The sequence below is a fragment of the Megalobrama amblycephala genome, linkage group LG17 (assembly GCF_018812025.1).
Source record: "Megalobrama amblycephala isolate DHTTF-2021 linkage group LG17, ASM1881202v1, whole genome shotgun sequence".
Classification (NCBI taxonomy): domain Eukaryota; kingdom Metazoa; phylum Chordata; class Actinopteri; order Cypriniformes; family Xenocyprididae; genus Megalobrama; species Megalobrama amblycephala.
The window spans coordinates 28527666-28536362 of record NC_063060.1 but is presented as its reverse complement, the minus strand read 5'-3'; the positions used below and the strand labels follow the sequence as shown (position 1 = coordinate 28536362).

The following is an 8697-nucleotide window of genomic DNA, read 5'->3' as shown; positions in this document are numbered from 1 at the left end:
TGGTTTTCTATGAGAGCGAAGGGAGGCATGACTCCTGCTGTAACTTTACCTGCGGGTGTCGCTGTTGGGCAGTGTTCCTTAAGAAATACGAGTGACTTGCACTCTTTTTAATGTCATAATTTGTAATAATTGTGTTGTTTTATATGTAATATGATTTATTTTCTCATCCTATATTTTTTGTAGAGGCACTGCCTCCCTTGCCTCCTCAGAGGAAACGCCCCTGCTCTCAGCCTATTGTGTAGTGGCAGTGACATCAGTGCCCGCCACTCAAAACTCTTTACCTGTGTACCACCTATGCGTACTGCCAGAGCCGGAGCGTTAGCATTAGCTGTTACTCTTTTTTGGCTAAAGGTTGCAGGCTTGCTTTCCAGGGGCTTTGGTTTACGTGAGGTAACGTCATGAGGAAATAAGTGGGGCAGCCAGAAATCTGCCTAAATGACTAATGTGATCCTTTGTACAGATGGTAAGATGTTCATCTTCCATTGAAGCTTTTTGTATGCTCATGAGTGATACTGGAGAACACGATCATCAGGTTTGACTGTAGGTGACTTGAAACAGCGCTGCACAGACTGATCAGTGTATGACAGTACCGCAAGAGCGATTAGAGAGCAGATGGCTCCATATGCTTTTGAATCGCTCTTGCAGTACTTTGATGTCATACATAAACCGATCGGTCTGTGCAGCGCCTCTTCAGTTCAAACACACCTACAAACTTCTAAAATTCTGGCAGCTCAAGACGAATGCTGCTGTTACTAAAATAATGCACATTTCTAAAATAAAAGCATTACATGAGATTCAACTCAAACTGAGTTTAATATAGTTTGTTGAAATAACTTGTACACTACACTTCAGGGATGACAACAGTAAATAGTTTTACCACTCTTTTTTATTTTGATGTTGTTTTGAACTTGTGTTTACAATTTCATGCAATCATGTACATTTTCACCAGAGACATGTCCTGTATGCATGATGCGTTTTTTGATGGGAATCCATGAAAAGTTGTTGAGTTTGGCTCCACCCAGTGGAGAGAGTTTGTATTATACAGCAGCTGTCCTGTCAGATGAGCGAGGGCACAAACTGGTTATAAAGCTCAGTTAGTCCAACAAGATCAAACTCCCTTTTGAGGTCATCAAGTAATAAAATGTCTTTCACTTCAAATGTAGACATCCTAAAAAATTAAAAAGCCAGCTGTGAAATTTGAACAATGGGCAGTGGAGTATTTATAGCCAAGTTAACAATATAACACACAAAACTGTATGCATTGTATATGCTTACATTATCTTCTCCTCTGGTTGTGGAATCTCACAGAGGACACTCATCATCTTTTCCTTACAGCGTTTCCCTGAAGAATCAACATCAACTTTTACAGTCTTCTGAAGGTGGATGTATTCCTAGTATAGAGAGTCAGTTTAGCGTGTTCACAAGAATGTATACAGGATGATACAAACCATATCCAATAAAAACTCTACAATTAACCAGGAATCACATGAGAAAGTAATAAAAACTGCTTAGAAAGTATGTACTATAAAGATGTCCAGAACATCCAGTGATGGCTGTGGTATTAATGCTTATATGTTATTGAATCAAATATCTGGGAAAATGACACACACACAAAAAGGTTAATTAATATCATAATAAGATATTACACACATACTTTAATATTTTCCTTTGTTCCTTGCAGCAGAATCAATATCGGTTTGCCCATAAAGAGTCTCCCAGTGAGACACAGCTCTGAAGCCCATTTTTCAATCAGCTTTATGTATTTTGCTTTGGCTCTCATGTGATCTAAATGTAGTAAAGCAGTCCAGGTTTCTTCTGTAGTTTCTGCTCTTAGCTCCCCTGAATGGCAGCTTGATGTTTTGATCAAGTCAGAGAAGTGTTCTTGAAGCCACAGCATTAAGCCATGGATCATGGGCTCTGGTGGAAGTGATCGTGCTGTGTCCAGTAATTGCTGTCTCAGGTCATGGCACTGTTTCCTCGATAAGTGGCTGGAACTGATGCTGATATCTGGAGGAGTGTGGGGGTAGTCAGGAGAGATGTGGAAAATAAGGCCTAGCGGGGTCTTCTCGCGGTTCCTCTCTATCAGTGTATGTATACGGTACACAATTCCTCTCTCAGCTGCATTTAAACATAACATGACATTTCAACAGGAATACGATCATGGGGATTGAGTTGTGTTCATAGAATCTGTGTGTTCATATAAATAATGATCCACAAATAAATGCAAAGAGATTAATTAATTAGACAAATAAAAGACCATAGTTACTACAGTTATTGTTTCTACTGTAAAGCCATTATAATGAATTTTGATCTAATTCAAACTGTATCAGTCTTTCTGAATCTTTCAGTTTTTTGTAATAACAGTGAAATATAATAAGTTACCACAGCTTTACTGTAAAAACAATATAAACACCCATTAACTGTAGTAACTGAGGTATTTTGGCGGAAACAGTGGTTACCACGGTCATTACATTTTCTGCTCAATATAGAAGAAAAAAAAACCACGGGTAATTTTTTTTAAAAGTCTATGGTAATTACAGTAAGAATACTATAATGCATCCAGCAGAACTCACGTGACTCTTCTAACAGCTCGAATTCGCCCTTCTCGCAGTATATGGCAGACAAAACTGATATTTCATCGAACGCTTCCTTTGACATTTTTGCAGTCCATGTGCGAAATGTGACATTATATGTATTAACGTTTACATTTGACCGGTTTCAGTTTGTTATTGAACGACACGGTCATATTCCGTGTAGAAACACTAGAACAGAACACCAGTTCCGACTGACAACGTGTTACATTTAGGCCCGGTTTCACAGACTTGCCTTAGACTAAGCCAGGATTAGGCCTTAGTTGAATTAGGACATTTAAGTAGCTGTCAGTGCCATTCTTTTTTTTTTTTTGAGACAAAAGAATGGCACTGACAGTACAAGTCAGTACAAACTGCTTTCAGTTAAAACAGCTCAAACATGCATTTTAGTCCAGGAATGGGCTTGTCTGTGAAACCGGGGGAGTGTTTCCTTGTTTTTAACATAGATATGCATAGATTGAAACAAAATAACAGTTCATTCTTGTTGATGGGTCATTTTATTTTATAGCAGCGTTGCACAAAATTGCCATCTCTAGAAAGTTCAAATTTAAAGAAAATGATATTACACACCAAAAACAGGTATAAATGATGCTCTTTTTTGACAGTACCTGAACAAAGTATTTGATTTCTGTACTGTAGAGTGAAATATTTCATCTTCATAATTTGTTTTGAAAATCATGTCAGTTGCAAATTAGAAAACAGTGAGTGAGCATGTTAATGAACATTATAATAAATTCCTTTAACAACTGACTTTATGGCAGAAATAAATATAATTGATATGAAGAAAAAATAAAAAGCATGTATCAGAGTATTTACACAGTCATTGGATTCAGTCTCCCTGGATGGTTAACACTGTAGATATTTTATAATAAAACAGGAAGGCAAAAGTATACTGACATGCTACCAAAAATCATACAGTACACTTATTTTTTGTATGCCAGAATGCCTTCATAAGACTACTTTTTTTTTGCTATTTCCTCTTTAATTACAGTAGCAAAGTACAATGTATGATACTGTATGTCTGCAACAACACACAGTGCCAACTATAGCATTCTTCGCATGTGTCATTGGAGGAAGTCATGAGAGCAAAATCCATGACAGCAAAATAAGGAGTTCATTCTGATTCCATTTGCAAAAAAAAGTAAGTTATATAAACAAGTTCATGTATATCCTACAGATCACACAAGACTCAATGTGGAGAATATTCATGTGGAGGTCCAACGCCACCAGGCCACTTTCATACGATCCCAAACAGCTCCTAAGGAATCGAAGGCAGGACGCACGTCAAGGATAGTATGCCTAGACACCTGGCCTCCATCGTAGTAGTCTATCACATATCTGACCTCTTTTCCACACCGGTCAATAATCCAGTCATGCCTGTCAAATGGCAGCTCATGCCTACAACACAGAGGACCAAAAGCACCTTATTATTTCTGAATTGACATTGATGCTTAAATTTTCCTTAAGATGACCACAGAAGTTTTTTTTTGAGAGAAAGCATTCAAGCAAGAACAGCAAATAAATTTTATTAAAGCAGAGCTTTTCAATCTTTTAGATGCCAAAGACCCTCAAATATGACCATCCTTCTTTGAGGTACCCCTATCCTAAAAAGACGCTTTAATATATTACACGTTTTAATAGACAAGGGAACATCTGTTTTGATATATTTATAGACAGAATACAAATTGTTGTTATATAGCTCAACACGTTTAGTCTTATTGTCTAAATCTAATTTTCTTGATTTTTTTGTGAGTACCATGCTTTGCCATGCCTCAGAGAAAAACACTATTTTGTGAAGTAGCTAACATAGCATAATCAGATGCTATTTTTTTAGTAACAATACAGCATACAGCATTTTCTCCATCATACAATACCTTTTAAAACCCATCCAGCATTTAATATGATATTCTAAAATCGATCTATCTTACTGCAGTGTGCAACAGTGTTTTACAGCAGCCACCGAGCGAACGCACAGAGTAACGTTATAAAAAAAAATTCAACACACTCAAATGTATCTAATAAAACAGAGCTGCATTACCTCATATTCATGACCGGAAAAGCGGAAGCAGCGCCGACGACTGTGTCATAATAAAAGTTCCGCTGTTCGTGAGGAGTGTGTTGCGCAATCGCTCCAGCGGCCTCGTTCAGCTCCCACAACACTCGGTCCTGCTCTGCTTCATACTACAGTAACGTTAATAATCGCATCCATGAACATGATTCCTATCCTGATTATATCCACCGGCTGTGATGTGAAGACCATATGTCCCAAGATTCCGCGCTCAAACTTGGCATCATCAAGCTACGCCTTTGTTTTGAATAGGCCTCTAGCGACCTCTAGAGGACAGAAAATATTACATAATGCACCTTTAAAATTATGTGTAAAATATTTAATTTCAATTGTATCACTGCATTTTTTTCAGCTCACTGTAGTACTGTACTACTACAAGTTAGATGTATTTTTTTATAAGATTATATTAATTAAATTAAATCAAATGTATTTTTATTTGAATCAATTTATTTAATTAGTTTAATCTTATTTTTATTTATTTATTTTCACACTTCCTATTTTATTTATTCAAAAAGTATTATTTACATTGTATTTATTTAAATTATGTAGTTATTTATTATTATTTAAATAACATTTTATTTATTTTATTCAAATGTTTTATTTTTTATTTAAATAAAATTTCATTTATTTTACTCAACTTATTTTAATCTAATGTATTAATTTATTATTTAGTTAAATAACATTGTATTTATTTAAAAAAAAAAAAAAAATATATTTAGTTAATTAATTTAATCTTACTTTTATTTATTTATTTTTACATTTTTCACACTGCTTTTCTCTAAACTTTTCCACTGACCCCCAGTACTTCCTGCCCCCCTAGGATTCCCTGGACACCAGTTTGAATAAAAGGGATAGTTCACCCAAAAATTCTGTCATCATTCATTCACCCTCAAGTTGTTCCAAACCTGTATGAATTTCTTACTTCTGTTGAACACAGAAGAAGATATTTTGAAGAAAGAAAAAAAAAACAACTGGCTACCATCAACTGTCTGGTGACCAACATTCTTTAAAATAACTTATTTTGTGTTCAACAGAAGAAACAAACTCATGCAGGTTTGGAAGAACTTGAGGGTGAGTAAAAGATGACAAAATTATCATTTTTTGGTAAACTATCCCTTTAAGGGATACCATCACTTACCCCATCCAGTGGCGAAATCTGGCTCTGGGTGAAAAGTCTTTTGCTTTGCCACCAAACCTTAGAAGAGAAGGTCCACATGGGCATTCTCTGTGGAAAACAACAGCAGAACATCAGGAGTCATCTACTCGGTGACATCTGAGGTTACACAGCTGCCTTTAACATGTGGCTTACATGGAATGGAGCTTTTCCCATCTCAGGATTTCCTGCCAGGCTTGCTCATTATTCTGGTTGTGAATCCTGATGATGTTTGTCATGTCTTTCTGTTTGATATCATCATTATTCCAGCGCCATCTGGTGAGAGTTTGAGTCATAAACAATGAAGCTGATGGAGCTAATTAGATGTACATTGCTTTTTCTCCATCAGGAACTCACCCTTTTCTCAGCATGGCATTCCAGAACATCTGCTCTGAGGGATAAACCCATTTCTGCTCAGATCCAGCACGAGGGATGGTAGATTCCTCTCTTACAACAGACAGGGGGAACGGTTGACCAGCTGAAGGTTTTTGGTTAGGTGGTGGCATCTATAGAGAACAGTACATAAGCCTCAGTGCATCTAAACATCCAGGTAACCAATTTCAAAGGTGCAAAGTACCATGTTTGCAGGATTGATGTCAGACATCATGGGTTTAGCCCTGTCAGCAGCTCTCATAGGACACTCTACAAATTCATATGCCCTGTCCTGATGTGCTGGTACATCTGCCGCCTTCTTCAGCTGATCGCTAGCAGGTGCAGACCCCTGATGCATTGGACATTCTGGTGGAGGGGCACCTGTTGGAGATGTTAAGAACGAAAACTGAGGAGAACATCTTTTTGAGATTAAGACATTTCTCTATATAAAAGCTGCAACAACTGAACAATAAAATTAATCGATTATGAAAATAATTGTTAGCTGCTGCAGCCCTATGTATATGTTAAACAACTGAGTATTATAATTATTGAAGAACTGGAGGAACCCATCTCACTTTTATTAACATCTTGATGCATCGGACAGCCCTTTGGTGGTGATCTGCCAAAGTCAGGCACCATGATGCCCTCTGCCTTCATTGTGTCTCCCATCAGCTTCCCAAATGAAAAGATGAAACAACACAGTAAGTTTTGAGTGGCTATGCATTTAGCATTAGATTGCTGTCATATATAGAGTTGTATGCATGCATGTTATATATACAAGCAGGCATAAAATCCCATTATGAAAAGTCTAAAAACTGAACTCAACTATTGTATTCTTGCATTGATAAATGCAGGATTTAGGGAGTCTTTAGATGACATAACTTGTCTTCACGTTCTTAGTTTTTTTATTATTATATTATCATTGATGCAAATTCAACATACAATACAATCATTCCCACATATAAAGCCAAAGTACAAAGGGAAGCATCTAAAATATAAATTAAGAAAAGATTAAAATAAGGTGTTTTTGCCTTATAGTTGTCAAACTGTACATCTGATTGGCTGCTGTGTCACTATATAAGTATACACCAAAGATATGTACACGTGTCTTCCTTTCTACCACAGTCCATTGATCAAACGTTATTGATATCTGCACCATTTACAACAAAACTATGCTTTTGGAAAGTTGTGCAACAATGTTATACAAGACTCTTCACTTATAGAACAGTATAAGATAAAAGCATGTACTAGTCTATCCAGATAGCGTTACTAACTGCTCATATTGTTCAAATAGCCCTGTGTTAAAACTACATGCGCAAGATATCGCTGATAAAAGACTAACCGCTATATAACAGTAGATCACACTTACCTCCACCTCTACTGTCAATGTCGTTCACACTAGAAACATGCCTCATATCCCACGATGCTCTGGGTCATTGCATCATAGATGTGTATAAGTATAGATGCCTCATTTCGACCGCTCCAGACACGTGGGTGCGCCCGCCATCTTGCAACGGTCAGTGTCATCACTCACAGAATCAATAGGTGCCACATGCTGCTTCTGGTCAGAGATTGTATACTATAGGGAGATGAGAGGGTCTGTATCTCTTACCATTGGAAAAATCGTAATGGCTAATTTAATCACATGCAGCCTATCGTGTAATGGCAGTGACATCAGTCGCAACATTCCCATAGACTGTAAAAAATATTCCCTAGTCTGCCATCTCTTAAAAAAAAATACATTTTTATCAAGCTAAAATCTACATATAGTTCCCAACGAAAGTATTGTATAGTGTAAAACATGCTGAAGATTAGCAAACAGACTGTCGATTAATTAAATAATTAGCTATTTCCCCACAAAAGCTGTTTAATCAGCATAGTGAAGCCTCTCATCCATTGACATCCATTCAAAAAAACGGCTTCTGGTCTCCTTCCCTGCGTACAGCCAGAGGCGGAGCATTAGCATTAGCTGTTACACTTTTTTGGCTAAAGGTTGCAGGCTTGCCTTCCAGTGGCTTTGTTCTGGTTGTGAAACCACCAAGATTTAACTTCCCAAAGAAATTGGATAACGTGTTGGTTTGTGTTTTTATATGTATTAACTCAATATTACACGTTTTACTATGGTAATTTTAATGTTTTTACTTTTACTATGGTAACTTTTTTAATGTCAGCTAACGCCCTCATCTTGTTGTATTGTGTTAGTTTAGCAAAATCATATGCTGAAATCTGTAATTTCATAGATATTGTATTCATACACGCTCAGTCAACTCACTCTCGAATGTTCACGGACTGCTCCAATATGGCGGACGACTTACGGCCCATTGAAACTGTGGCTAATGAGGTATCTATACCAGTGGCTGTCTATACATCTATGCATTGCATCACGCTTAGTGTGTGGCACACATATAGACATCCAGTGCACACTGCCCCCTAGAGTATTGGAGTTTGACATCCAGTGCACACTACCCCCTAGAGTATTGGAGTTTGTATTTTCATTATTTTATTTAAGTGAT

The 8697-nt window shown here is 37.1% G+C and overlaps 2 protein-coding genes across 2 annotated transcripts; both read right to left on the bottom strand.

The window, feature by feature from the left end:
* Positions 1–868: 868 nt before the first annotated feature.
* rwdd3 (RWD domain containing 3) lies at positions 869–2773 on the bottom strand. The gene is made up of 4 exons (XM_048164256.1): positions 2574–2773; positions 1655–2118; positions 1276–1391; positions 869–1168 (listed from the first exon to the last, which is right to left on the bottom strand). The coding sequence occupies exons 1-4, from the start codon at positions 2656–2658 to the stop codon at positions 1057–1059; spliced, it is 777 nt and encodes a 258-aa protein (XP_048020213.1). The 5' UTR covers positions 2659–2773; the 3' UTR covers positions 869–1056.
* Positions 2774–3069: 296 nt separating this feature from the next.
* Positions 3070–7699, bottom strand: LOC125251277 (holocytochrome c-type synthase). The gene is made up of 7 exons (XM_048164255.1): positions 7554–7699; positions 6760–6856; positions 6390–6565; positions 6170–6318; positions 5969–6088; positions 5798–5884; positions 3070–3989 (listed from the first exon to the last, which is right to left on the bottom strand). Exons 2-7 carry the CDS (start codon positions 6851–6853, stop codon positions 3797–3799), a joined length of 819 nt encoding a protein of 272 aa, XP_048020212.1. The 5' UTR covers positions 6854–6856; positions 7554–7699; the 3' UTR covers positions 3070–3796.
* Between the last annotated feature and the right edge of the window lie 998 nt (positions 7700–8697).

Coding starts and splice junctions, on each gene's coding strand:
- rwdd3 (XM_048164256.1), bottom strand. CDS start 2,658: ATGTCAAAGGAAGCGTTCGATGAAATATCAGTTTTGTCTGCCATATAC. Junction 1,392..1,654: donor GAACAAAGGAAAATATTAAA/GTATGTGTGTAA, acceptor TCTCTATACTAG/GAATACATCCACCTTCAGAA. Junction 1,169..1,275: donor CAACCAGAGGAGAAGATAAT/GTAAGCATATAC, acceptor TTAATTTTTTAG/GATGTCTACATTTGAAGTGA.
- LOC125251277 (XM_048164255.1), bottom strand. CDS start 6,853: ATGGGAGACACAATGAAGGCAGAGGGCATCATGGTGCCTGACTTTGGC. Junction 6,566..6,759: donor GCATCAAGATGTTAATAAAA/GTGAGATGGGTT, acceptor CATCTCCAACAG/GTGCCCCTCCACCAGAATGT. Junction 6,089..6,169: donor AATGCCATGCTGAGAAAAGG/GTGAGTTCCTGA, acceptor AACTCTCACCAG/ATGGCGCTGGAATAATGATG.